A 27,989-nucleotide genomic window follows, 5' to 3' on the forward strand; every position below is an offset into this window, starting at 1 on the left:
CGTAGAGCAGTTGTCTCGTGTCATCCAGCCGTTTCAATTCTTCGAAACATTTTCTCTATAATTATCTTTATTGTTTTTAAATAAATAATTTGAAACATTCGTCTTTGTTTTTTTCATCCTTCATTTTTTCTAGCTAGGTCGGCACTCGACGTTCCGGGATTCATGGGATTTCAACTCCTTCTTGAGTCCTGACGTCACAGTGGGCTTTCCACCAATCAAATGCCGGCTTTTCTTGGCAAATTCAGTCGTTGTTGCTTCTTAGCCGCCATTATCGTGATCGTTGAAATGAGTTCGGTTTGTTTTTCACGTAATTTAATCCCGAATTCCTCTTGAGTAAATGTTTCATTACTCATTTTATCACGAAATGTTCACATTCTTATGATGCTAAATGGTTTTTGCTCCTGACCGCATTCTTTATGTTGAATCTCGTCTTAGGATTGGGTTTTTCCATCCGAAGTCAAGGTTTTCAAAATTTTCATTCTGGGCGCTTTGGTGCGGTGGTTTTGTGACAAATTGAACCTGAAACCCATGCCATCTCATTAAAGGTAGGTTTTTCAAGAACATGATCAGCCTGCATTTCTCACGCGCTCAAATTCGCTCCGAATTTGACGAACGGGATGTAGCATCGGGGTTCGGTCCGCTGCAACTGTCGCAATATCCACCACGGTTGTTTTCTAGAATTCTTTGGCCTTTCTTATCACTCGGCCACGAATTTAGTCACTTCTCGTGACTACTATGGAGTATCAAAGGAACTGTCTTTTCGCACGAATGAGGCGAATATGACCGGTTAATTGCATCATTTTCTGTAACAGCTACTCACTCAATTCACCATAGGCTTAAGGTTAGGCAGTGCCCTAAATTGCTGTTTACACATCCACATTTTTAAATTATTCATGCTGGAGATATAAACAGTATATCCAGCCTCCGCAAGGAACCTCAGAATATTCATTTGTGTGCTCAGCCATCCAGGGAAACCTTAACCGTAAGTGATCTGATGCCTCAATGCTATTCCGATGTTATCAGGACGATGCTCATTGCTACTGCCATTCTCCACTGAAATCTATGTCTGTGCCTTCGGCATTGATGTTACAAGGATATCAGTGCATACGGCTTGATGTAAGCTATCCTGTCAAAGGAAAATACCAGCTGTCAACCTAATCTTGTCAGATCAATCGCCTAATAGAGCATCGGCCACAGAGTGAAACGTCCGGTCTTGCATGGGGAAAGGCTACATTCACCAGTGAATGTGCTGAGTAGTGCCTTCAAGATGCTTAGTCTTCTTGAACTTTAAATCTAGACCTGCTCTGTCAAAAACAGTTGCATAAGATAGACTAGGTCTGAGTATCCAGCTTTTGCCAAGCAAATTTGCCTCTGGTTTGACCGTCAAAGAAACTGTCCGTAACTTTGAGAGCATTGTTGAAGCACATTAGAAACATTGCAACTATTAACTAACCTATCAGTGGTATCCATAATAATCATAGCATCAGTGGAGGCACCCACTTTCGGCAACCAAGCAATATTTTCTCAAATTTGATTTTATGTCGCAGTTAGTTAATATATAAGGAATTCGGCCCTATACAATTTTCATTGGCCTCAATAAATGAAGCTTAGTGGGCCAGCACGCAGATTATTGAAAGTTTTAAGCAGCCCGATAAGACACCAAAATGCCTTAAATTGCATGATTAAGATAGGGCTAGAGCGGAAGCATCGTATGTTAAGACAAATGTCCATTTCTGATTACCTCAGAATCAGCATCTCTCAACGGGCTAATACTTGCAGTCAGATGATGCCGCTGATGATTGGTAACCTAAACAATACTTGACTTTGGTCTTAATGTACGATGCTTCTGCTGTTTGCCGTGCCGACATAGTTTCAATTATCGAGCCACTGATGTCCCCTTATCCTCTAAAGGGGAGTTTGGAACACTGGCATGGCTGAGCATAGCGACGGTGTAAGTCGGTAATCACATAACTTGGTTTGCGACATCGCAGACTTCCTGTCATACTTTATTTTTTGCACGGAAAACTACTCAACGGCAATTCTTTAGAACTGGTGTGATTTTTCTTCCCTGTGCAAAGATAATTCTGCAAAAACTTCAAGGATTTATGTCAATTTGTTCTCCTTTAAAAAAATAACACAGAGGCGGAGATTTTTAGACACCGCAAACAAGATATGTGATTGCCGACTTACACCCTCAATAGGTGCTGTAAGCTAAGTTTGCACTCAATGGCATTCTGCTTGCAAGCAGTCGCTATACATTCGTCTAGTAGAATTCGAGGATGGACCGCAGCCTGAACTTGAGCATTGTCAATCCTCATTCCCTATTGGATGATTGCACCGCAGTAGCTTGCATTTACGAAATGTAAACAAGTGCCAACTTAGGTGACAACATCTCTAGCTATTAGCTGTGATTTTTGAAATTGGTAAGTTTTTTTCTTTTGAAAACCCAACCTCTTCGGTCATGTCTGAGCATCAGCTTTAAATCGCTGTCATGACTGTTTTTTTATTCTGGGATTGGGCCTTGTCTGCTACTCATCAACTTCTTCCCTTGGCCACAGCCATCTCATCATGGAACGATAATTTTTGACATCGTGTCGCGCCACTTTAAAATGATCGCTGAATTCGATTGATAAGAGAAGCAAGTCAACTCCCCTATATTAGTTGGAGGAAGAGTGATAGCATTCTGGCAATCTTAGTACTGTTCTCTCCTCCACTGAACTCTTCCACTAACCAGAGAAGTAATTTTTGTATGTAGAATGTCTTGACAGAGGTCTGTGCCCAAGAGAAAGGAGTTATATTTTATCTTGAAATAAAACGTAAGAATTGCAATCTGAGACTTTGTTATTCAGCGGGGTTTCTATTAGTACAAAAATTATTTTTGTTGATATTAAGCCTGATCATCTGTGTAATAAGCAATCATGTGCAAAGGAAAATGCCTTTTCAAGAGAACCAGCATCTAATTTTAATTATGAGTGTTGCACTAATAACAAAGGAAACTAATAAATAGGAGTAACTTAAACTGCACTCTCTCCCCCTTCCTGGAGGCATTCAAGTAAGAAGTAGAATTTTTCTGTTTTGAAGCACTGTATTGAAAGAAGTCCTTTTCTTACTGTATGTTTTGCATTAAGATCTTGAAATTAGCAAGATTTACAATTGGATCCAGTCATTTGTTGTTTTTTTTTTTTTTGGGGGGGGGGGGGGGGGGTTCCTCCTTATTTAAGAATCTCTAAATTTTTTAAGTTTTTTTAAATGAGATTATCCATGGTAAAAAAGACTTAAGTGCCAAATAAACTAAATTACTCTCAGTCAATTCCGAAGGGTATCAGAAAGTGGTTTATGTCAAAAATCTAGATTTCAATATTTTGACCGAACTTGACAAAATTTGTTTTCCTTTAAACTTTGTCTTCGTATGCTAAGGTCCCATTTCTTATGGACAGTCTCAAACATTGTAAAATTAGAATCGTTATGGCAGGGCGAAGGGCTCCCAAATATGAGGCTGCGATTTTTAAAAACTTAGAGCACCAGCCAAACGCGGTGCCTGAGAAAGTCAAATGCAACACACTGCGAATTCTTGAAGCAGCAATCCTATTAAACATTTCAACTACCATTTTGCATCCAAGTTTTTACAGTTTCATGAGCCGCAATATGTAGTAGGTGAACAAAAAATAATTATGGCTTCTTAAAAATCGTGGGTGGCTTCTTAAAATTAGACTTGACAGCCAAGATGCCTCTTTAACTGTTACCCTGAAGGTGGAACACTTTTTGTTCATAGAAACAGGCACATGTGTAGCCTAGCCTAGCCATATGTGTTTTTCATCGCTACTTCTTCAAATTTAAGTCAATTCTAATAGTTAAATTCATTTCTTTCAGAGAGGTCTGGGCGAAGCAGTTTATGGACTTGGAGAACCATCTAAGTCACAAATCGACAATGAATAAGCAGGTAATTTTTGTTCTTAAATTGTTTTCAGTAAAATTCTGATTGAAATTCAGGTGTTCTTGATGGAAGATGAACTATGTCCTTTTCATGTACAGGTAAGGGTTTCTCACGGGATTAAAACTGAGAAAACCATACACATGTGACAAAATTAGTTTCCGCTAAACATTAGGAAAATTGAAAGGATAATCAAACATTTAGTCAGCCTCAGTGGTGTAGTGGTCAAGGCAGGCCGCTGCCAACATTGAGGTTGTGGGTTCAATCTCCGGAGGTGACTGATATTTGAGGACACTCAAATATCAGTCATTGTGACCGTGGATGACTATGCCACTCCAATACCCTAACCCTTTGAGGTATTAGGGTGCGGGAGGGACACAGTCACCCAGTAAGTAATTCGTCTGCACTGTTTGACTGAGTTGTGAAAAAATCGGTGATCACTCGTTGTGTGCGCGACTGCCAGCGTTACCTATTAGTGGAGATGTAACAACACAGTCCAACTCGGTGGAGGCATGGCTGTGCTCTGCAGCGTCTGCCACAGTCTTTGACAAGACCTATCTATGTCTATCAGACGGCCGCTGAGCCTTGCAGGAATATAGAGGCTACACAATGCGTCAATAGTTCGAAGTTCAGGAGCACGGTCCAACTCGGGGTGCACAACGGTAGTAGCCAGTTGCCTTGGCCCCTTGAGGGCGCCTCACTGGTAGGCCCGGGCTTGCTTACTTACTTAATCCGACATCTAACAGGAAATCTTAATTTATTCGAGCCTGTGCAGTGCAGTTCGCATCGTGGCAACTTGGACTGCAGACCCCAAGAACCACAACCTCCCTTCCTTTTATTTTGTGGCTTAAAAGTTATTTGATTCACAAACTTACCCAGAAGATTTTCTTGTGGTTGTTTCTTTGCTGAGTGTATTATCCAAAATTGTTACTGCGGAGAGGCACGATCGCAGTATGTAGTGGGATTTTTTCTGACGCAAAGCAGTATCATTACTGACAAAAGAAATCTAATATTGATAGGAAAAAGTTTTTGCGAATTCCAATATACATATCACATTTAGCTAGTTCACCCCATTCAAAACTCTTATCATGGTAAATTTATTTTATTGGGACAGCTGTGTAAGTAACCAGGACACAATTGCCTTACACGAATGTTTCCTGACCAAGCAAAGTTGACTGTATTATTGAATTGAAAGGGCTGGACACACGTTCAAAGTGCAGGCTGTTCAGTCAAGTGTTGCGCATTGATGCGTCAAAATAAAGCAGGCTGCTCTCCTTTGAAGGTAATCAATGGCAACACTTATCTTAACAAACACCACTTTGAAGCTTCACTTTGAAAGTGTGTCCAGCCCTCAATGCCATGTCAATTTTTTGTAACTTAAGTGAGGCGTTTCCAAAATCTGAAACCTGTTTTTTCAAAGAAATTGCACTCCAGGTGATGTTGTATGATGTAAATTTTATGCAATACTTATTTGAATGAATAATTTTTTAGGAGAAAGGAAGCAGTGATACCGAGAATGATGATGAAGAGTGGCCTCCAGCAGATGAACCATACGTTGAGCCTGTCAATGGGCAAGTCAGACCGATCACAACGCCACCACCACACCGACCTGGGCGGCTCACTAACCAACTCGATTACATCAAGAAAACTGTTGTTCAAGCTGTTTGGAGGCATACCAATGCCTGGATCTTTCATACGCCCGTTGATACTATTTCATTAAAAATTCCGGTTAGTTCATTGAATTATTTGGTTTCAAATAAATTAATTTCTCTGCTCAGTACAGTATTCATCACAGGCTTTTTAGTCATAACGCTTCCATAATATACAGCATACTAAAATCTCGACATGTCCATTGGTTGACTGAAATTGGTGAATTTTTAAGGCAATAATTAAATGTTTTCTGAAATTCTCTGAATGTCACCAGCGAAATTTTTCTATCAACTTTTTCCCCTTTTGTTTGTTTTGATTTAGTTATATTTTAATTTATTTATTTTTTTCTTTCCAGGATTACCACACTGTTATTAAACGTCCAATGGATTTAACAACCATCAAAGAGCGGCTGAGAAAAAACTTCTATCAGAATGCAAAACAGTGCATCAAAGATTTCAAGCTCATGTTCCAGAACTGTTATACCTACAACAATGCTGAAGAATTTGTTTGTAAAATGGCCAAAAGTGTTGAGTCTTTGTTCTATTCAAAGGTAAAGATTGAGCCAAATTTTAATCTAGTTTATTTTACGGTCTTGATGTATGATGAGACGTGTTCAAATGCAGATTTAAAACGAAGGGGTGACTGTTGTAAAAATTTGATGAAGTTTTTGGGGAGGAAAAGAAAGACTTGAATTGGGGAAAACCATTAAATGGAGAAATTAATGGTATAGGGCTTTTCAGTTGAAGTGGTCAATGGACATGCACTTTGACAAGCGCCGTTTCTTGAGAGTGTCCTCAAATGAAGTTCCTACTCAAATATCTTAACTGGAGTCAGAATTCGCATGACGGTTTAAAGTGAATTCAGAAAACTAGTGTCTGAGTTGGTTTGTGGAATTGTGAGATCTTAACCCATGGAAGAATTGGCGTTACATTTCACAGTTCAGCATTCATCTCTCAGTCTTGGATGTTTTTAACAGGAGTGGCAGTTTTACTGTGACCCCCAGGTTCTAATCCATTCACTTCAGTCCAGTTAATGAAACACTTGAAAGCCTAAAGAATTTGAAGAAAACTCTTTAGGCTGCTGCAGAGTCCTACTCTTTTCATTCGATTATTGCAGGAAAAATTCTATGTAACAAATGTCAGTGCTTTTTCATCAACATCAATAGATTTTCTTTTTAACCTTAAAAAGGCATCATCCTTTCAGTCGCAACTCAATTCGATTGAATGAATATTTGATATATTCAAGGAATGTTATTTATGGTCTGAGAACTGCAGTGTAAAACCACATCAATGGGCCTGTTGCAAACTTTTACCAGAGCAAAAATAAGAGTTGTTCCTAACAGATTATGTCAAAAATCACGATGAGCGCATCGGCAAACTCTGAAATGCACTCCTAACTTTACAATCTGCATAAGAAATTTGCATTTTTTTTTAAGCTTCCTGCTTCAAAAAGGATACTAAGGCACTGGCGAATATTTTGTTAGAGGAGTCGTTCCATTCAATTCCTGCTCAACATGGCCGACACTTCTGTGCGCAAATGGAGAGCACGAGGTCAATCAAGGCGTATATTTATCAACGCAAGAAAAATGTGAATGTAAACACGCCGCTTATTATCAGGTGGTTAGAATCATCGTTCCGTCACATGCGTTTTGGCGGATTGGCGTCGGCTATGTTGAATATTGCGTAGTATCCTTGTGAGCAGAGCTTGGATGGAATGACTACTTTCACGATTTGTTCACCTGTGCCGTGGTATCGTTCTTGAGGTGGGAAGCTCAAAAGAACGCAAATTTTTTTGCAAATTGTGATGAAAGGAGTGCATATAATACTTTGCCGATGCGCTCATAGTGATTTCTGAGACATTTTCTATGAGAAACTACTCTTATTTTTGCTCTAGCAAAAGTTTCCAACAGGCCCATTTCGTAAATTTACAGGTAAACTGTTAATACGTAAACTGCCATAACTTTCATTAACTAGTATCTTTTCCGGGTTATTTTGAATTACAAGCTTTTTTATTTTTCTTAAAAAAAAATTCCACTTTCTAGTTAGCGGGAATGCCTAAAGATGAAGTTGAACTGGCTTCACTGTCCGTAAAACCTCCGCTTAAAAAGAAACCCCCTGGAACTGGAACTTTGAAATTAGACTTAAATAGGACAAGCAGCTCAGCTGTCTCAAGTACTTCCAGCAATTGTGCTTCCACAGATGTTGCTAGACATGCTTTACCTCAACAGGTAAGTTGAATCTCTTTTAAAAATTTATCGTCCGTGTGTCTAATTGAATAGCACATTTGAAAATTGTTTCATTCACTCAATATCAAACATCCAAAGCGAAGACAAATACAGAGCTTTCCACTTGAATCTGGGCAATGGTGCTAAGTCTTACTTTAAGAGACTAAACATTTCTATGCGCAATAATAGTGTCATTGTCTCACTTTGTCTCTTGTTGAAACAAAATAAAAAAATTGTGTCAAACATGATGCACCTTTGTGTATTAAAGCTAAATTTCTTCCAACCAAAATTTAAAAGAAGTTTTTTTTTCCTTTTGTTCTCTTCCTCCTCGTCCCAAGATGAAAACCTTATTTTCAGATTAAGCTAACATAGCAGATTATATTTTTTCATGTTTCTGTCTCAGCAGAGTACGATATACCTCAGATTTCCCATGTGATTGAAAAAACTCTCATGGAGCTGAAGTTTGAAACATTACCGCAACTTTCACTTAGCCGTAACCTACTTAGTGTTTCGTGACTTTCATCTTTTTCTTAATGTAGAAAAACACCTCTCAGACAAATGGTTCTCTTGGGAGAATGGAGTCAATGTTGCCGTTCAAGAACAGAACTTGAATGTACTTTGCAGATACCATGGAAAAACTTTTCTTATGTTGGAGTCGCAGTCCCATTGTTCTGCACTCAAATCATACTCTTTCCATATAAGATTATTAATATTTTCTTTTCACTTGCCTAATTTCATTCAAACAAGTCGGAAAGATTTACTATTTTTGCTTTTGTTTTTCAGGTGGGTATGCCAGTGAATAGAGCCAGTTTCACAAGATCTCCCCCTCAAGCAATAAAAATTGAAGACGGTCTGCATATGGGCTTGAAAAGAAGAGCGGACACAGAGATTGGGGTGAACGATCCTCTTTACACGCCACCCGACTCAAAAGCAGCAAAAATTGGTGAAAGGCGAAAATCCAATAGACAAATAAAAAAGGTACTTATTATCTAAGCTTTTTTCTTCCTTTTTTTAATCAGTAATTCAGAAAAATTTATGTGTTTTAACCGAGAACCATAACCAGCAACCATTTTGAAACTGCAATAGATGCAACTATCTGAGCTTGGAGTGAAAAATGTTCATGTTTCATGCCCTTTGTAACAATGTTTTGATACCAAATGTATAAGAAAGGAGTCGTCTTTTGATAATAAAATTCAGGTCATGTGTGATTCTCAGGGGGCGTTTCCCTTTAGGGGGGTTAAAAAGTAGCTCTCATTGACCTAAGAACACACCTCAAGTTTCAACTTATTAACTCAATAAGAGAAAAAGTTATTGGAGAGGTGTGGGATTGTTGGATTTCACTGTAGAATGTCCTCTATCAAAAATTCAAGATCTAACTTTTAGTCTGAACTGACAAAAATTCATTCCCTGGAAAGTTTTCCTTTATTTACTGAATTCTCTTTTTCCATGGTTTGTCATGTTTATTCATGTATGTATAATATTTTTGTGTTTTTCTTCTTTCAGCCTCAAAGATCAGCAGAGGAAGTAGATCCATTCTTGGCAGTTCCTTTGGCCAGCGTGTCAAGCTCAGGAAGCGCAGAAGTATCAGTTAAGGAAAAACTGACCCCAGCACTGAAATACTGTCATGATATAATCAATGAATTACTTAATAAAAAATTAAAAAAATGGGCTTGGCCTTTCGAAAAACCAGTGGACGCCGAATGGCTTGGTCTGACAAATTACCACGAAGTCATAAAAAAACCGATGGATCTCAGCACTGTTAAAAGCAAACTAGAAAATTTTGAGTACAAAAACTCGAAAGAATTCGCTGCCGACGTCAAATTAATATTTAGCAATTGTCGTCAATACAACGGCCCGGAGCATGAAGTTGTTGGAATGGCGTCGAAAATTGAAGAAATTTTTGATGATAGGCAAGTGTTGTTCAAAACACATTTCCTTTACTTTTTTTACTGAATGTTAGGAATGCTATGTTGCAAAACAGTCAGATCTCTAAGCTCAGAAATAATTCTCTGAAATACTAAATTTTCTAAAAAAAACAAAGAAAGCTGCATAGCAGTCAGTGAGAAAAACCGCCTTAAGTCTGGGACCACACATTGAAAACCTTGATAACAGACTAGCGTTAGGAATAAATAAACAGTTTCTGTATTGAAATTAGGTTCTTTTTGAACTAATAGTTTGTGGGAAGTAAAAACCAGAGTGGTAAAGATAATTTGTTGTTTTTAATGTTTGTGTTGCTCTCTGGATGTTGAGTTAGTTTTAAGAAAAATTTAAGTCAAATTAACAACAAAAACATAAAAGAGTCTTAGGAAGCGGGTCCTTTTTTTGTAATTCTGGTAAATTTTCTGGAGAAATGACAAGGAATTTTGAAAAACTTACTGTGCTTAAAGTTTCTAAATTGACTTACAGGAATATCCTGCCATCAGCATATGCCTGTATCATGAAAGAGTATTCTCTTCCTAAAAAAAGCAAAAATTAAGAGAAAGCGTACTCGTATTTTTCCTACCAATTTTTCATGCTGGTTGATCTTCGCCATTTTTTAGCTCAATGTGTAGAATGGCTATCTCCTCAACAAATATCTCAAAAATCATTTCACTGTTCTGAATTATTTTTCTATAGTTGTAGGTTTTTTTTTTACGTATATATTTCTTGATTCTCAGGTTTTCAAAGTGCCCTCCAGACCCACCTGAACCAGATCTTGATATGGAGGTTGTTGAGGATAGTGATACTTCAACAGACTCGGAAGGGGCAGGAGAAGAAAGAGCCAAAACTCTTTTGAGGTTCCAAGAACAGGTAATTTTGAAAATTTTCCATCTCGAGATTACAGCTCACGCTCTTTACAGGTGATCATCAAATTTTTACTGTCATTAATTCGAAGTTTTCTTCCTTCAAAACCAAGCTACCTAGGTATCATATCTTAGTCGTGTTTTGGAAATAGAGTATTTTCCTTTTAATCAAGACCTTAGCGCTTTTTGACGAAACATTACAAAGCTACAGAAATATATTTAACCATTGTGTATGTCCACCAATCAATTTTCAAAGCAGATGTCTATAGATACCTTGACTGAAAGTTTCATTTTAAAGGCATTGTGCCCTGAAGGCCATACAACATGTGGTGGTCAAGAGTAAAGAAATCTAAGTGATGCCCTTCGATTTTCAAGCCTTATCTTTTCTTTACTGATTGCTCATGGTCAATGTCTTCAGTTTTTCTTCTGGAGTTAATCAATTCTATTTTTACTCCTTTTTCAGGTCAAAATGATGCAGGAACAAATTCGAGAACTCGTGGAGGAAATCAGTAGGAAAGGAAAGAAAAAAGCAAAGAAGAAAAAGAAAAAAGAGCAAAAAGAACTTAATAGTTTTTCAAATAATGTATCTCTTAATAATCACGTACCAGCTAATTTAGGACAAACAAATTATAGTCTTAGCAACAATATAGGTAATAAAAAATCAAAAAAAGGGCTGAGCACGCCTGCTGCTAACAAGAGTTACAGCAGTAATTTAGTGAATAGCACGGTAGATAATTGTGTATTAAGTCCAGAAACGGAATTTCCACCCGTCTCTGCAGGAGGTAGGAAGCAGGTAGCAGCAAGTTTACCGGCAATGCCATTGACAACGGGTAAAGCAGTAAAAACCAAGGCAGCGACAAAACAGGCTCCAGTGAAGACTCCAAATAATACACAGGCGCCGAAGAAACCTAGAGCTAATTATGCAACCAAAGCTTCCAATAAGAAGAAGGGCCCTGCAGCAGCCGCTGCGTATGACTCAGAAGATGAAGACAGTGCAAAGCCCATGTCATATGATGAGAAACGGCAGCTTAGTTTAGACATCAACAAATTGCCAGGTAAGCTGAAAGTTATGCTCCTCATTGTATCATCTGAAATGCATCACAATATAATTCTGTCAATGCTCAGCATCAGATGAATGTAGGGTGTTTTTTTCCCCTAATTATACTCAAGTATATTCAATCATTTAAAAATAAGATATAAAATGACTGTTACCAATATAACTGAGGGTAAGCCATCCAGTCAATTACACTTCAAAATTAATCATTTATAATCTTTGTTTGAGCTTAAGTAGCCTACAAGTTTAATTATAGAGAGCCTGCAGCGTGATTGTTGAAATTTTGTGTTTGTCGGATGGACATGGATGACAAAGGCTGAATGGCGAAGCGTGATTAGTCGGCTATGTTTTATCGTTGCTTTGTCTTGCTTTGTCGATTGAAATGGATGACATACTGTCGGAAACTCAAGAGGTACCTTTAGTTTGTCGTCCATTCCAATGGACAAAGCACGACAAAGCAGCGATAAGACATAGCCAACCAATCACGCTTTGCCATATAACCTATGTCATCCGTGTCCACCCGACAAACACAAAACTTCAAAAAATTTTCCAGTTATACAGGTAAAAAGAGCTGAATTTCAAGTAAAATAGTGAAGATAGGTAAGAAATTAAACTCTCAATTGATGGATAAGATATGTCATACAGGTATCTCAAAGGTTACCTCCATAAATTTTGCTCTTAATGTACAGGACCGCCTAGTACTACAGCGGATAGTTTTCCCGTATTTTTTTATATAAAAAAATTGTTACCAAATTCCAGAGGATGCTTTCAGTGCCACTTTAAATTGCTGTGGTCAGTTTTGATTCATACAGGTCCACTTTTTGCCCGTCATTTAGAACAAGTTGGGTTTAAATAGTTTTCCATGAAATGCAGAACCTCGCATGCACTTTTTGAATTACTTAAGTTTTGATCATCTGATGAGAAGAGTTGGAACTTTCTTCATGAGGTCAGGAAGTTCTTGAGAAAATTCTTTTAATCTACAGAGTTTGTTTTTCCGTATCATTTTTACAAAAAATATTCAGCTGTTGCAGATCTAGTGCTCTAATCAGGGTGGCTAATGAAGTAGAAAACTCAGGGAATGCAACTCGACAGGGAAAAGTCAAGAAATTTCATTAGGAAAAATCAGGGAATGATAAAATTAAATTGTGTTAGCCACCCTGTCTAATAAGGCTGTACAACTCCACTTTCGAGCGTTGTAGCCCAGGTTGATTGGCTACAACTAGATGACCTATTAAAAAGCCCTCATTTTCAACTAATCGTCATGTAGAATAATGGCGAAGAATGTAATTTGTACGATCAGTCCTATTGAAGTCTTTTTTAAGCTTCTTTGCAAGTAGAATACTAGAACGAAATCCTTCCTATCAATATTTCTATATTTTTTTTAAATCTTTTCAGGAGACAAACTCGGTCGTGTTGTGAACATTATTCAAACTAGAGAACCCTCTTTACGAGACTCAAATGCAGATGAAATAGAAATAGATTTTGAAACATTAAGGCCATCTACTCTTCGGGAACTTGAGGCTTACGTTGCCTCATGTCTACGTAAAAAGCCACGGAAACCTTACAGTAAGTTTAAGTTCTTTGTCAAAATCCATCTTAGTTTATTTTTTTTCTTTATATTCAAGATTTCTCATGATGTTAAACTTTTTTTGTGTTATGTACAATAAACAGTACATCTTCGAAGCCACACACATTGAAAGCTCAAAAGTAATGAGCAACAGAATGCTCTTTGTACCCATTAAAACATGTTTTCTACCAGGGCTCCTTCTTTACAATCAAATCACCAAAAAAATCAGAGGTTGGACTGGTTTCATATTAATTGCATGATTTTAATGGCAAGTCATACTTCTTGACGTATATTGATCAGACTATATTTGCTCAGATTTGGGTATCAGCAAACATACTTTCAGTATAGATCTTAACATTAATAGTAAAACCTCAAGATAATAGTCTACATTGAAGGACTCTTTTTTATATAACAACAGTTCTTGTTAATCCTGTTAAAATTTTCCATAGTCTAGATGTATTTTTCTCTCCGTGTATAAACGTCGTGGTGCACTTAGATTTGATTTACCAACTATTTCAACAAACAATAATGGAAAAAAAAGGTTGTTTTTTGCGAAAAACTTGGACAGTATTCCAGATCCAATCTTGTTGCAATGCTGTTAAGAACTGAACGCAGTGCTAATGTATGTAGTAAAGACGGTTTTCTGTCTTGTGCATAAAGCACACAGGGAGGTACTCCATACCATGATGTCCCACCAACCGGGTACTTCGCCAGGAACACCAAACATCCAGAATGTAAATTTTTTGCTCTTAATGTTTGCACCAAGTGAAATGTGAAATGGTAGTGTTTTTAGTTTTTCAAATTTCGTTCCTAAACCTATCTCTCTAATTTTTTTGTTTTTCTTTTCTCTTTTATAGCAAAGAAAGTAAAAGGAAAAGAAGAAGTATCACCGGAAAAAAAGAATGCTCTAGAAAATAAACTACCAGCTGCGCAAGCAAGCAAAAAACCAAAAAAAGGTTTGTTACTGAATCATAATAAAATGTAGTTAGCTTAAGTCATTGTTTTTAAAGTATTTGATTTTTGAAAATGTGTTCCGTTTTCGTTGTGCGTTAATGGATCAAAAGCATTAATTTTGGGATTTTTTTAATCAGGAATTTCTTTTTTCTTTTTTTTTTTTTTTTTTTTTTTTATCAGGGTTTTGTTTTCTCTTTTAGACACTTTCATGTTGCTTTAATTTTCATCTGGAGATCATACCAAATAGTGTCTTGGAAAGTTTTAGTGATTACAATCACTGGGTTTCCTCTTTTTATTCGTAATTTATCACTGTCCATGAGTAGGACTTTAGTGCAAAAGAATTAAGATATTTGCTCCACTGTACAGAAGAGATTTTACAAATATGAGCCTGTTCAACTCTATGCCCAAGTATTCTCAGATCGTCCGTGACATCATTTCCAGAGTAAGCCTAGCGGATGCTGCGTACATACTCTAGGCTTTAAATGTTCCAAGTTTTTTTTTCATGATGAAGCTATAGCAGTGATTGAAACTGTCAAAGGTATGTGGCAATCTGTTGAGGATAATTTGAATTGTTACTGGAATTGAACAGAGAGCGTGCCAATTTGTTCACAAAAGGATACATTTTATCTGGTTCTTCCTGGTCCGTTCATGCTGGAGCCCAATTCTTGAAAACAGATGTTCACACTTCATTTTCTTAACCAAATGAATCTTCATTCCATTGCTTTTCTAGAATTTCAATCTTTAGTTTACTCAACCTTCAGTTTGATAGTTATGCCACATTAAGTACAGGCTCAAACCTTGAGATCGTAAATGTGGGTTATTTTTACATGATCTACAACTCTAAACATAGGGTCGAGGCTCATTCCAAGGCAATCCTAACCCAGGCATGAATAGGGTGATGTTGATCCTAACCAGAGCTATGCCCGCTTGCAGTTCAAGCAACATAGTTCAGAAAAGCCACAAGTTTTAATTGATCATCCATGGGGCTTGCAATTGTCAATTAAAAATGTAAGTTTACTCCCTCCATTTGCATAAAAATGAAGAAATCAGTTTTCAATTTACTTGTTGGGATACTAGTGAGGGCCTCATGTTTAAAAGTCAAACTTGATTGTTCTGATAAACGTTAAAAAAATCGCTCTCTTGAAATACTAGCCTTCGCCCTCCAAATTTCCTTGTTGAGGCGACATACACATTCCGTAATAAAGAGACCAACTTGAATAATTATCATTAGTTCGGTTTCTTGGTGCCTTTTTTTATTATTTTTATTTTGTCAATTACTAATTATAGCAGCTACAAATTAAATTTCCTTTCTTCTCGTTTTGCAGAAAATAAACAAGTTTCAAATAATCTAGGAAGGTTCGATGATGAATCTAGCAGTTCAGACTCCTCATCCTCCAGTGCCAGTTCATCCTCATCAGATACTAGTGACTCGGAAGGAGGTAATTTTTTTGTTTTTTGGCTTTTTACATTTAACATTTCTTGCTTGCATCTGATGCATCACAAGTTTTGGGCTTTGTCTCTTTTCATGAAGATATGGAAGTTTTTACGAAGAAAAATGGCTTTACAACATCCCTTGGAACTAATTGAATAAGCTGAGTGTCTGCAGGTCTGACAGACAGGGCATTATTGGGGAATTTTGTGAGGTCAGGGAAACCAGGGAAAAGACTGAAAATTTGAAAAATCTTGAAACTTATACTATCTGTGCGATTCATGCAATCACACTGAGTCTCATTGTTAGTTTGGTTTATGTCCCTCCCACTGCAAAGACATCAATGTGAGCTGACGGAAGAGCACAGATCAACTGTAAGTTCACTCAAGATTGAAAACACTTTTGATTCTGTTTCAGAGTGTTTTCCACTGCTTGTGAAAGTTCGCCTTTTTTTTGTGCGTTTCACTGGTGCCATAGAAACAAACGCACAAGAACACTAATGCTTGTATTATGTCATTTTGATTTAAAATGTTTTCTCCATGCCTTAGAACACACAAAGAAAGAGTAAATTAAGAATTTGAAGAGCTACTTATCTGTGACAAAGACTGTTATAACGTCAGTGATACTCTTAGTTTACTAAAATTGGAAGAGGTACACTTCATTTAGATTGAGCCGAGTTATCCAGATTTGGTAAAAACCAACAATATGGGTCGTTCTGAACCTACAGAAATTGGTTGCAGAATTAGGTATCTACCCATCGAGGAATAGGATTTAATACTGTGAATTCTTGTATTTTTACAATTTGACAGGAATATGGTTCAGTATCATCGCAGTATTACTGGAAGAGTATATTGCAATAAACGCTATCCTTTTTAGTTTATTCAATGAATATAATTTTGTGCCCTTTAATATTGATGATGAAAAAATATTAAAGAATTTATTAGAAAAGGCAGCTATGCAGTGTTAGGATCGTTTTTAAGCGTTTTTCTTATGATCAATGTTTGTCATTTTACAGGCCATGATGGGCACCTGAAGAAGAAGAGTGTAAAGAAGACGAACCAAGTTGTAAGTATTGATCGGACGTCTTGAAGATCAGTTTCCTGTTCTCTTTTTGTTTTGATCCTTTGTACAAAATATATGTGTCCCCTCTAGAAAATGTTCAAATGCTTTATTAGTTAAATCAATCAGTGTATGAATGATTAACAGCCTGATCAACAATGAAACCCAATGAAGTGAAATTACCACCAAACTGTTTCGTAGTTGCACTCTCGTAGCTTTGGTACAACAGCTTGAGTTCTAACGTGGAGCTCATATTGAGGTTTTAATCCCCCAGTATTTTTTACTCGAAGCGCATTGTGTCACCTCTGACTTCTTTCTCTGACGCTCAGTTTGACACCTTGTTTTACTGAAAAAGGTGTCGTCTTTATACTTAAAGAAATCAAATTAGAAGCATGCCTTTATAAGCATTTGCCTGTGACAGAAAATCAAAGGCAGATATGCTTTTTTAAAGAAGCCTAAAATGTTGGTTCCCTTTAATTAAGCCCAGCTCAATCATCAAGAGGGTACAAGCAAGAAAATTGTGTAAGCCTTTTACTGTGACTTCATAGACTATCTAGAAAGTGATCTGTCCTCTAGAGTCCAAAATCGATTATTTCTGGCCTCTGCTTGAACCAAAATGCAAGTTTTGGTCAGCTCAGCAATTGCATAAGCGTAAGCTAACACACCACAGCTTGATTTTGACTTGAAAATCTTTTGAAGATCATTGTGCGATGAATGTTAGTGTGCAGGAAGTCCCCAAAATTATTTTTATTAAAGGAAGTGGATACAAGCATAATGGTAAGTGCTTTAGTTGGTCTCTTTCTAATTCTTGACTTTTTTTCTGTTATGGAATCAGAATAAAACTGGTGCTGAAACGAGGTCCGTCCCAACGCTCACGATGAACACAGCCACTGGCGGAATTATTAATAAACCGCAAATACCTCCCCCTGTAACCGTAGCAACTCCTGTAACTTCCAGTGTTCTTCCTCCAACAACAACTTCACAACAAACACCTGGTAATTTTCTTACATTTATTTAGATTGGGTTGCACTTCGCTTTTAAAAGTGTATTGTTGCTCACTCCCAAACTAAAAACTATGATAAATTCCGGCCGCTTTAAGTGATTCAAGTTTAAACAGTATCAATGAAAAATTCAAGAAAATCAGAAAAGTATAATCTTTGGCCGTATCTTTGTTAATGATGCAGTAACTTTAAGTTTGGAAGTATCTCTGTATTTTTACTGAACTATTAGTTGCCATAATGATCGAATGACTAGTGATATAAGGAAACCATTGCATAAAATGCATCAAAGAGAAGTATTCTCACGGGGCTTTTAAATATCGTACTCTTGTGTAACCTTCAAAAATTGAAATTCTTAATTTTCAAAAGAAGACATTTCTTTAGGATGATTAGGAACCCCAATTTTTCTCTACTTGTTCTTGAATTTTAAAAAAGCGCCAAAAAGAGTCAGTCATCCTGGGAAACATTTCAGGGTATTGAAGTGAATAAGACAATCAAACCAAGTGCTCGTTGATGTTCTGAATTTTCATCCTCAAGTGGGACTCGAATAGGTTCACCGGTCTAGGGGCCCTTCTTTTTCATTACAATTTTAAACTGAGCTCAATCATCATTTATTAACTTTTTTCAGCTGCGCCAGCTGTGAAGAAAGCAGTATCTGTGATTGCAAGTCGGCAAGATCAGCCAGATATTAAACCGGTTGTTGTTGAGCCTCCAGCTGTCCCTCAATTTATTCCAGCGGTGGTGAAAGTGGAAGCAGGTAAAATTTCAGGACACTGACTATTTTTTCTTTTATGTAATTATTTCCATTTCCATTGCAGAAGCACTGTTGATTTCATGGAGAGTGGTCTCACAAAAGCAGGAAGCTAAAATTTTAAAAAATAGGGTGTGCATGTTCCAAGAGTTCAGGAAGTTCGGAAGAACTGCTGTAATTACATAGTTAGGGGGAAGCATTTCAAAATTACGGAAATGTATAAATGGTCTGGATCTTTTTTGCCATGCTTTTGTAAAAGTGATCACCTTAGAGTTAAGCGACAAGGAACTCCAAGAATGCGTCGTAATGAAATGCTTGAGCATAGTCTGCCAGGTCAGCCATTCTGTGAGATGCACATTAGATAGTTCAGATGATAGCCATCAAATGGTGATAAAGTGCATTGCACCTATACTTCAGGCTTGAATTGATTATTTGATAGATACTGATTCATTCCTATGGTCTTGAAAAGCCTTAATTATCGATCAGATCCAAGTTCTTGTTACTATCAACAGGAAAAGAGATGTTAGTTGAGTTTTGGACTTTAAAAAAGCTGATAATCAAAATATTCTGTGATGATTTTTTATTCTGGCAAAACAGTGACCTGCTTGAGTCGGCAGAATCACTTGTTCCGCGCTGGCTAAAAATAAATGTTATTCATTCTACAAGCATTAACTTTCTTGTTATTTTACAGAATCCACTGCATTGGCACCAAGTAAAACAGAAGTCAAACCTCCAGTACCCCAACACAACACTGCACCTGTAGTTCCAAATATCACCTCAACAGAGCCTCCAGTTCCCATTCCCAGCGTGGTGGCAGTCCCGAAAACGGAGGTTGAGTCGCCCTCCACAACTCAGTCATGCCCCATCCCTCCCTTGCAAATGCCTCAACCATCAAATGGTAGCATTAGCAATCCAATCAATTTGTTAGTGCAGCCGCCTAAAGAAGAAAAACCGTCCTTTGCTGAAGGTAAGATCTTAAGTTTGACTTTGGTGGATCGAATTAGACAGCTGGGGAATAAGAGTTGATGAAGAATCTATTTTAAGCATCGAATCTATCCTATGCCTTTAAATTAGCAGACCATGAAATCTTCATTTTAAACTTCAGAAAAATATTGCTAATTGGATTGCATTTTGCAAAAGGGAACCACTAGCATTGTAAGGATGCTAAGATTGTGCAACTTCATCTTTTGCAATAAAATTGCGGAAATCGTGAAAAACTATGAAATTTAGATGGTAATTTTTGTCTTAAATTTACAGTTTTTAGCGAGTAAAATAGAAACTATAAATGGATAATCGGATTTTTCCTCCAAGACAAAAGAAGTTGCACAATCTCAGCAACATTGCAATGCTAGTGGTTCCTTTTTGCAAAATGCAATCCAATTATGAAAACTTTCAATTTGGTGCAAAATTATCTCTCCTGTAGATCGGAAACGATGTAGGTTACAAAAAATGAATAAAAATACAGAAGACTTGTGCCCCGCAAGGTTCCAATTTTGAATCCGTCATTTCTGATGTATATTAATAACTTGCCAGACTATCTTGCAGGTGAGTTGTTGGCAATGGAATCGATCTGCAAACAGTAATTTATGCGGACACCATTAATGTAGTGATCAAAAGCACTGATACCGCGAACAAAATTCGCCTGGCCATTTCCAGAGTGAGAAAGTGGGCTGAGGCAAATAACCTAATACTAAACTTTCAAAAACCCTCTTCTTAAAGTTTATCGAATTTGTGTCAGCCTTCAAACCAATCAATTTTAAGATCATGAAATTACGACAGACCAAACTATAAGGTATCAAGGATTCTATATCGATCCGTTATTAAAATTAAACTCCCCTATGAGGCTCACAGGAAGCCAAATTGCAAGTAGATAATATGGAATTAGAAAACTTTCAAGGGAAACCGACTGAAATTCCCTCATGGTTTATAACCATTTAAATATAGAATCTATGGCATTCAATTATGGGGCCAAACAGTACCAGGGAATCAGCGATATTTAATTTATTAGATATTTTTGGGGCCTCCTCATTTTCGCATGTGACGAATTATTACCTGCGGAACGTATGTTCAAGAAGCCTTTACGCCCCAGTACTGTAAGATGCTTGTCATTGTTGCAACTTATGTTGTCGCAAATTGGTGTGAACACCATGTGTTTAAAATTCGCCTTACACTACATTTTTGTTTATATCATGACCGATTAGGAAGTAGTTTTTTTACACAGAATCATTTCAACAGTTATCGTATTGTTTTTTACTCGAACAATATTGGTTTCTTGATGATGAAGTCGTTTGTAACTATTATTGAAATTAATGTTGCAGCTCCCACGAGCACATCAAATTCCTTGCCAGAACCTGCGAAACAAAATAGTGTGAGCTACAATAACAATAATACACCTTCCTACAGACCAAAGGTAAGTCCGGGAACTATCCTTCCAGCAACATTCAATCTTTCAAAATTCGTATAGAAACCCGTGCCTACCAACCCTATATGAAGCCTCATATGTAAAAACAGCGGATAGCGTGTTTTTAAATTTTGAGAAAATCGTGTCCAAAGTTTTCAAAGCTGAGCACTTTAAAGTCTATGCAGCAAATAGAGTTCGGTCAAAGAATCTATTACAGAACAAATCCTCCTCTATAAAATTAGCCCTAGAAAAAATTTAAAGCAAATTTCAAAGAGATATAGTGATTTTATAAAATGACCACTTCTACTATTTTTATGGAGACCTTTTTTTGAGGCATAAAATGAACTACCTTTCTAGCTAATGCAAAAGAGGTAGAACAATTCATATTGATCAAGTCATGATTACTGCTGAGTTTTTTAATAATTTTTCAAAAAAAAAAAAAAAAATAAATATTTGGCAAAATAATAAAAAAATAGGGAACAAACTGTAATATCAGTCTCTTAAAATAGGGAAACAATTAAAAAGGGTGCCAAGTTTAAGGGACTTTCATGGTGTAAGATGTTTCATTTTGGTTTTAAAATGTTTGTTCCTCTTTTGCAGCTTCCAGAACAAAACTTAAAAAATGCCAGCTCATGGTCATCTTTAGCCCAATCCTCACCATCAATGCTGGTACCCCCAACCCCTCCCCCCTCAGCTGCTCTAAAGTCAGCGGTAGCGGATAGTTTCCAGGCATTCAGGGAACAAGCCAAGGAACGTGCCAAAAAAGTAAGTCATCTTGTAAACTTCACTCTTTCAAAATATCAATGTGAAGAATGCAGGGTTTCCGAAAGGTTCTAGTCTGTCCATTTGAGAACCGTTTTCTTCTTTCTTTTTCTTTACTCTCTGATTGTGAATGAAATTTTGTAACGTATCATGCGCAGTTTTCAAAATCAAATAGAAACCGGCTTTCCCGGTTTTTGCAGCCTTCCTATTACAGCGCTCGGCCTGCTAATAGTGTGGTTGAGAAGTTTTTGCACTGATGTGTTTTTGTGTGGATGATGGCCCATGCATAGAAATATCGCTACTATTTTATCCACAGCATTAGTGCGAATAATTATTAAATAGATAAGTTACCATGATAATTTGATAACCTTAAATGTACCTGAATTTTTAAGATCTAAAATGTCGTAGAATTTTGAGAAAGAGGATAAATGCTTTGTACAGAAGTCCTATAATTTTACTGAGTGGGTTGTCTTTGTTGACAGCAGGCCAGGTGATAGAAACTTCAAAACCTTCGAATAGCATCTCCATCTCTATCAGTCATGAACTAGCTTATTTACGTAGGTTGTGGAATGTAAAGACATAGCTGCTGAAGTTTGCCCCGCTAAAAAACTAATTCTTAAAGAGCATTTTTTAACTGTTCTCTTTATTCTGTTTCAGGAGAGAGCCTTAATCGAACAACAAGAGCTACGAAGAGCCCAAAAAGAGCAAGCAGAAAAAGAAAGATTACGTTTAGAAAATGAAAAACGGAAGGAGAGGGAAGAAGAAGAAGCTTTAGAAAGAGCAAGGTATGTGTATCATGCATCTCATCCAAAGTTCTGTCAGGAATTTTCTTCCAACAATTTTCGATTCTTTTACTACCATGATGTGTTTATTTCATCCATTTTTATCATCCCATTCATTGGTTACAATCATCAAATGATCATCATCAATTACGGTATGATTGTCTACGGGGGAGAAAAGGCCTTAACATTGAAAAACTAAAAAATTTGATCAAATTTGTAAATCGCAAATGAAAATTTTGTCAATTTTTTTATTAAATTTAAATTCTAATCAATTTCTTTGCATTGCATTCAATCTGAACAGGGTGTCTACAAGTCTGGAATTTCCGGAAGGTCCGGATTTCTTAAGGGCGGTCTGGAAATATTGAAAAAGTGCGGAAATTCCGCAAGAAGGTCCGGAATTTATTTTTAATTTGTTGTGATTTTTGTCGCAATTTGAGCGAGAAAATTGAATTTTTAAAATTTTTTGAATTTTGTCAATTGAAGGTACTGAAAAAGTACTATATGTTTACTGTCGAGGAGGTATTGAAATCTTGGGAATGTACTGTAAAAGTACTGATTTTTGGCCAGCCTGTTTTAGTAGACACCCTGCTGAAATAAAATTTGAAATTTTAAAGATCTGAAGTGCTCCCTGAACATACAAGGTCGATAAATGACCATTAAAAATGTCCTCTTTTTGTCACGCACAAGTGATGCTTCTTGCAATAACATGTAATTCAATTCCAAAATTCTTATGTGCGTTTTTCGTTTTGTAGAAAATCAGTTGCGGAGCAAAGCAGAGTAGAAGAGGTTAAAAGTGTAAGTCAAGTTGAAGATATCACAAGCCCAGCTGCACTTCAGAGAACAGAAAATTCTGCTGCTGCCGAACGGGAAAGGTTAAGGAAACGAGAACAAGAACGCAGGAGAAGAGAAGCGGTAAGTATTCTAAAATTTTCTCCTCAGAATGTCTGTTGGTTTGAAAAGTTTGAGGAACCTTGAAAAAAGTCCTTATTCTTTTAGGTGGGTGTGATAAAGCTTAAAAATTATGAAACTTGTATTCTTAGTTCAGAACCATGCACAAAGTTTCAGAAAATTTATTGGAATAAAAGCAACTTCGAACCATGCTTAGTAATTGTAAGAGAATAGGTGTTTAATTTTCTGAAAGTATGTAGGTAGACTTTCCGTCTTTTTACCTTTAAAAATTTATGATGAAAATGTGTAACTATTGTGATCGCACAAGCCCAAGATGTCAGCTTTGATGGTTGAAGTTTCCGAATCAAGTTTTGCCTTTGTGAAGTCCTAAGCAGTCTGCTTTTTTGCTACATTTTTTTTCCCCTCTTTGGTTCGTACAGCAGCTTCTCTTGTAAAAAAATTTCCTGATCTAACCGTATCTTTCTTCTTTCCTCTCTGTTTTTAGATGGCCGGCCAGATAGACATGAACCTGCAAAGCGATCTGATGGCGGCATTTGAGGAATCCTTATAAAGTGTATTTTCGTGGCAATGCTTTTGTGTGAAACTGATTTCTATTCGTGAGAATCACATTTGTTTTTGTTTTACTCAAACAAAATTTAGGAACTCCAGAATTGTAATCTACACTTACTGGACTAAGTAACTAAAGTAATTTATTTACATAATATTCATGATCACTTTAATTTTTTTTTCTCTTTTTTTTTATGCATACATACTTATATTTAAAGAGATTAAGGGAAAAGACTGTTTTTTCTGTTATTTTACTTTGATCTTATAAATCTAGACTTTGTTTTATCTGTAAATATTTTGTTTGTACAATTCTTATAACATGTCAATTGGCTGTGGATATCATTATTAATATTTATTACACCTTTCAATCTGTGTCTTGATTCTTCTTATTGTGAAGTCAAGTAGATTTTACAATTCTTGTCTACTCAATGGTACACCCGACCCTGCATTTTAAATTCAGAGTGGTGTGTTCAATCTTTGTGTGTTTGTGTAGGTATGATTAATATGCCCGTTTATATTGCTGTCTTGTGAGCCCCTTATTAGTTTAAGATTACCAAGAAATTATTTTGGATGTAGAAAAATATAAATATGTTCATTCTCAAGGAACTGGCAGGGAATAAGTGCTATAGGGTGGTAGCTGCCTGAAATAGTTAGAGAATCAATGCTGAGACCTAAATTTTATGATACTTTCAAGAGAAACTCTCTGGTCAGAGAATTTTAATTTCTCTAATTCTGCTGCAGAATCTAAAATTTGTCTGATGTTCAAGAAAAAAAGTTAGGAAATTTATTCCTAAGGTTTCCACTCCCTACATTTCCCCTGTTTACTTACAAACTTCAACCCCTTCTCTTTTATTTGTCTTCAATTTGGGATAAAGAGCCTTTTTTCATTTTTCTGGTCTTCTTTCACCTTGAGTCTCATGCATTGCCCTTGCAAGCAAACTATGCCTTATGAACTCGGAAAATTGTCAATCTTTACTAGATATTAGATTTTCGTTATTGCTGAAAACAGTAAAATGTTTAGTTGCTTTTTGCACAAGTAAGGAAACTTTCAAAAATGGTATTTTGCCAATTTGTTTATCTATTTTATACTTCACTGTTTAGAGCTTGTTATTTTGTAGACTCTCTGTCACCCAAATTCAAGATATTTTGTTCCGGGCTTTTGCATGCTGTAATCTAATAAGTGTTATTAATCTCTAAAAATGTGACCTATGAGGTTTACATCAATTACAGGGAAAACTCTTTTGACCCCTTTAAATGGCATCAAGTTTCTAACAGGGGTGCAAAAATAGTAGATCTTGCAATCCATGGATCACAGTAACTGTGAGCTGAATCTGTGAATACACAAAAGGGAAAATCATAACCTCCAAAAATAGGTTCTAAAAATTAGGAAGTTTGTGTTAGAGATGATGCAAATCTCTAATTTCGCCACGAGTAGAAATGGTCGCCATTTTGGAACTTCTTGCATCTCTGTTATGCGATAGGCTTGTTGTAAGGGTAAAAAAGAAATTGTCATTAAAAACCAACTGCCTGAGCTGCTAGTCTTGTTGAGCCTACAAGGAATGAATGCAGGATGAAAGTTAGGAGGAACAGAACTTTGATCATGCTGAAATGTGTCACGGAATTTTCGAATAGAAGTATATTTCAAAATCTTATTGAATAAAATTCAAGTTTCTAATATGCTTGCCCTTAAATTCTCAGGCAAATTGTTGTCCTTGTCTAATGGCTTTTGAACTGTCAAACAGCATTGTTGAAGGGAAAGGTGGACATTTTGATAATCGAAACTTTTTGCCCTTTTGAAAGGTGATAATGGGGGATATTAAGCAAAATAATTTATGGAAGAAAAAAAGAAAATTGAGAATAATATGGTAGGCTTTTCGTGGTTTTTACGCTCCTCATGGTTATTAGCTATCAAGTTTTGCTGTTACCGAGGCTCTTGTGAAGTTTAATTTTTTTGCCTTCAAGGCCATGGAGAAATTTGCTCTTCAGAGACTTTTTTTGCCAACACTATCCTCGAAAAATCTAACTTACGAACCGAGTTTAATGGAGAGGAGCTAATGTTGTTTGGTTTATTTTAAAACCGTTGTATCTGCCTCTGATTTCCCCGAGGAAGTAGGTGTTATTGTAGTTGTGACCATTGACTTTGCTCCTCTCTGTTTAATCCAATCCAAGCGATGAATCCCTCACATTTTTTAGAACATCACATGCTCCTCTAACTCACCTCCTCCTCCACAGAAAACATACATCTCTAATAGCAATCGAAGAGGAAGAGGTTGGATGCCCTCATTCAGTTAGCTGTTTACTTTGGTCTCAAGTTTAAATTTCATTAAGGTGTTCGAATTTTAAAATTTTATCTTGATCATTCAAATGATAATGGAACAGTCTTAATAGGTCATTTAAGGTATGTAGCAGTAAAATTCTCCTGTCATTGTCTTTTTGTAACAACATTTCAGACAGCTCTTTCACTGGTATTTGGGCCTACATGAGACTGATTTTTTAGATTAAAGCTTCCTTGGCCCAAGCTTTCTCTGTAAAATGTTTACTAACTTCTCATCCTGGGACTTTTCTCTCTTTCTCTTTTTCTACTCTGAAGATAGTCATTAACTGCTTCAAAGCTGATTGACTGTATTCTTGGTTTGACGTCCGATCTTGAGCTCTCAAGAACCCATTGGTGACAGAAACCATCAAGAAACAAATATGAATATAGTCCTTGAAGTAATTCGACTTCTTACATTATAAGCAAGCTTTATTACTTACTAAACTGTATGAATTATTTCCCATGGCATGATGTAGCCTAGTTTCCAATGCCAGAAAATGATGAGTCAATCAGATGAAAGTCAGAATTTTCAATGGAACTTGACTGCAGCCTATTTCAATCTCACTTTGCGTATGATTTTTGAATATCATTATTACTTAGGAAATGAAGCCTTGTAACTTTGATGATATTGTAATGACTTGTCCTCTTAATTTTTATGGAAGTTTTCTAAGTTGAAGTAACTGTAAAGCGGTCCCAACAGGATTAGCAACTATGTAGAATATTCTTGCAATAGTTAGTTAAAATCGACAAAAGCTTGCTGTTGACTATAGAATGAAAGACTGTGTAGTTTCCAGACATCTTAAAAATAGATCCTCAGGTAGGATGCCTTTGTGTGAAAAACCACAAATTTTATAGCCGTGAGAACATGGTGAATAGTTATTAGATGATTATTTACTGGAATATTTTGGTGAAAGTAAGTCTTGCTACATAGTTTTATCAAGTTACAATCGATCGCTGTCATTGTAATACACTAGTTCAACCATCTTTATTAAATATGTTTCTGTTTGTAATTGACATCTGTTGATTTCATCAATTTGTATTAACATCAAAACAAAATCAATCAATAAGTCATAATTGTATCATTTTATGAGTATAATGCTGAGACATCATCACGTGCTAATTCTTCATATCAACAAGCCAGTTTTGTTTGTCTGTCAAACTGGCACCCCTTCAGAACTGAACTCAGATGAAAATTTTTTGTAAAGTAGTATTAGAAGGGAAATACACAATTAATTTGTCAATGTGACACAATATCTTATAAATTAATGGTATAATTGCTGTAAATGTCCCCTGTCCTTCTTGTAACAAGAAAATGGCTCTCCTCTGAAATAACTTTTGTTTGCGTTAGTTATTGTGCAAGTAAAACTCACCCCTGATCGAACTATTTGATGCTGATTCTGTTGAATTCTATCATTTAGGTGTAAATATTTGTTTGACATAGTTCAATTTTTGTTCAATTTTGTACATAAATTAAAAAACAACAAAATCATACGACTATTTTATTTCTGCTTCCATAGTTTTTCAGTAACTCACTACTTTTTTCTCCTCCACTATTCTGTTTCCATTGAACACTTTCTCTCGTCAAAAATTATGTTATGTACCTGAAATCCTCTGCTTGTGAACTATTGTTTTAAAAAGAAAACAAAGCAACTCTTGTGATACTTTCTGTAAAATCTTGGACCGAGAAGAATATCCTAACAATATTGGAAGTAGAGCATTGCTTGGTTTTCTCGTAAAAAAAGAAATATGGGAAAAAATTAGGTGACGAGTAATAGGCCCAAGTAGCATCGAGCAACAAGCATATTGAAATAAAGTTGCAGTTTAGTGTAATAAAGTTGCAATTTTGTTTACTGTGAAATTGCTGTAATTTTATCT

At 36.4% G+C, this 27,989-nt stretch overlaps 1 protein-coding gene across 2 annotated transcripts; it reads left to right on the forward strand.

The window, feature by feature from the left end:
- Positions 1 to 219: 219 nt before the first annotated feature.
- On the forward strand, positions 220 to 27,603 carry LOC109034317 (bromodomain-containing protein 3). Of its 2 annotated transcripts, none has more exons than XM_019047392.2 (21): positions 220 to 545; positions 3,871 to 3,940; positions 5,423 to 5,659; positions 5,937 to 6,131; positions 7,623 to 7,808; positions 8,589 to 8,783; positions 9,309 to 9,715; positions 10,463 to 10,595; positions 11,052 to 11,643; positions 13,038 to 13,208; positions 14,067 to 14,165; positions 15,489 to 15,602; positions 16,608 to 16,657; positions 17,487 to 17,646; positions 18,278 to 18,406; positions 19,092 to 19,367; positions 20,719 to 20,810; positions 21,402 to 21,566; positions 22,221 to 22,348; positions 23,098 to 23,257; positions 23,739 to 27,603. In XM_019047392.2, exons 2-21 carry the CDS (start codon positions 3,893 to 3,895, stop codon positions 23,802 to 23,804), a joined length of 3,603 nt encoding a protein of 1,200 aa, XP_018902937.2. In that variant the 5' UTR covers positions 220 to 545; positions 3,871 to 3,892; the 3' UTR covers positions 23,805 to 27,603. The 2 variants fall into 2 exon arrangements, with proteins under 2 accessions (XP_018902937.2, XP_072155498.1); XM_072299397.1 differs by lacking the exon at positions 220 to 545 and adding an exon at positions 828 to 982.
- Positions 27,604 to 27,989: the final 386 nt, after the last annotated feature.

The sequence above is a fragment of the Bemisia tabaci genome, chromosome 4 (genome assembly GCF_918797505.1).
Source record: "Bemisia tabaci chromosome 4, PGI_BMITA_v3".
Taxonomy (NCBI): Eukaryota; Metazoa; Arthropoda; class Insecta; order Hemiptera; family Aleyrodidae; genus Bemisia; species Bemisia tabaci.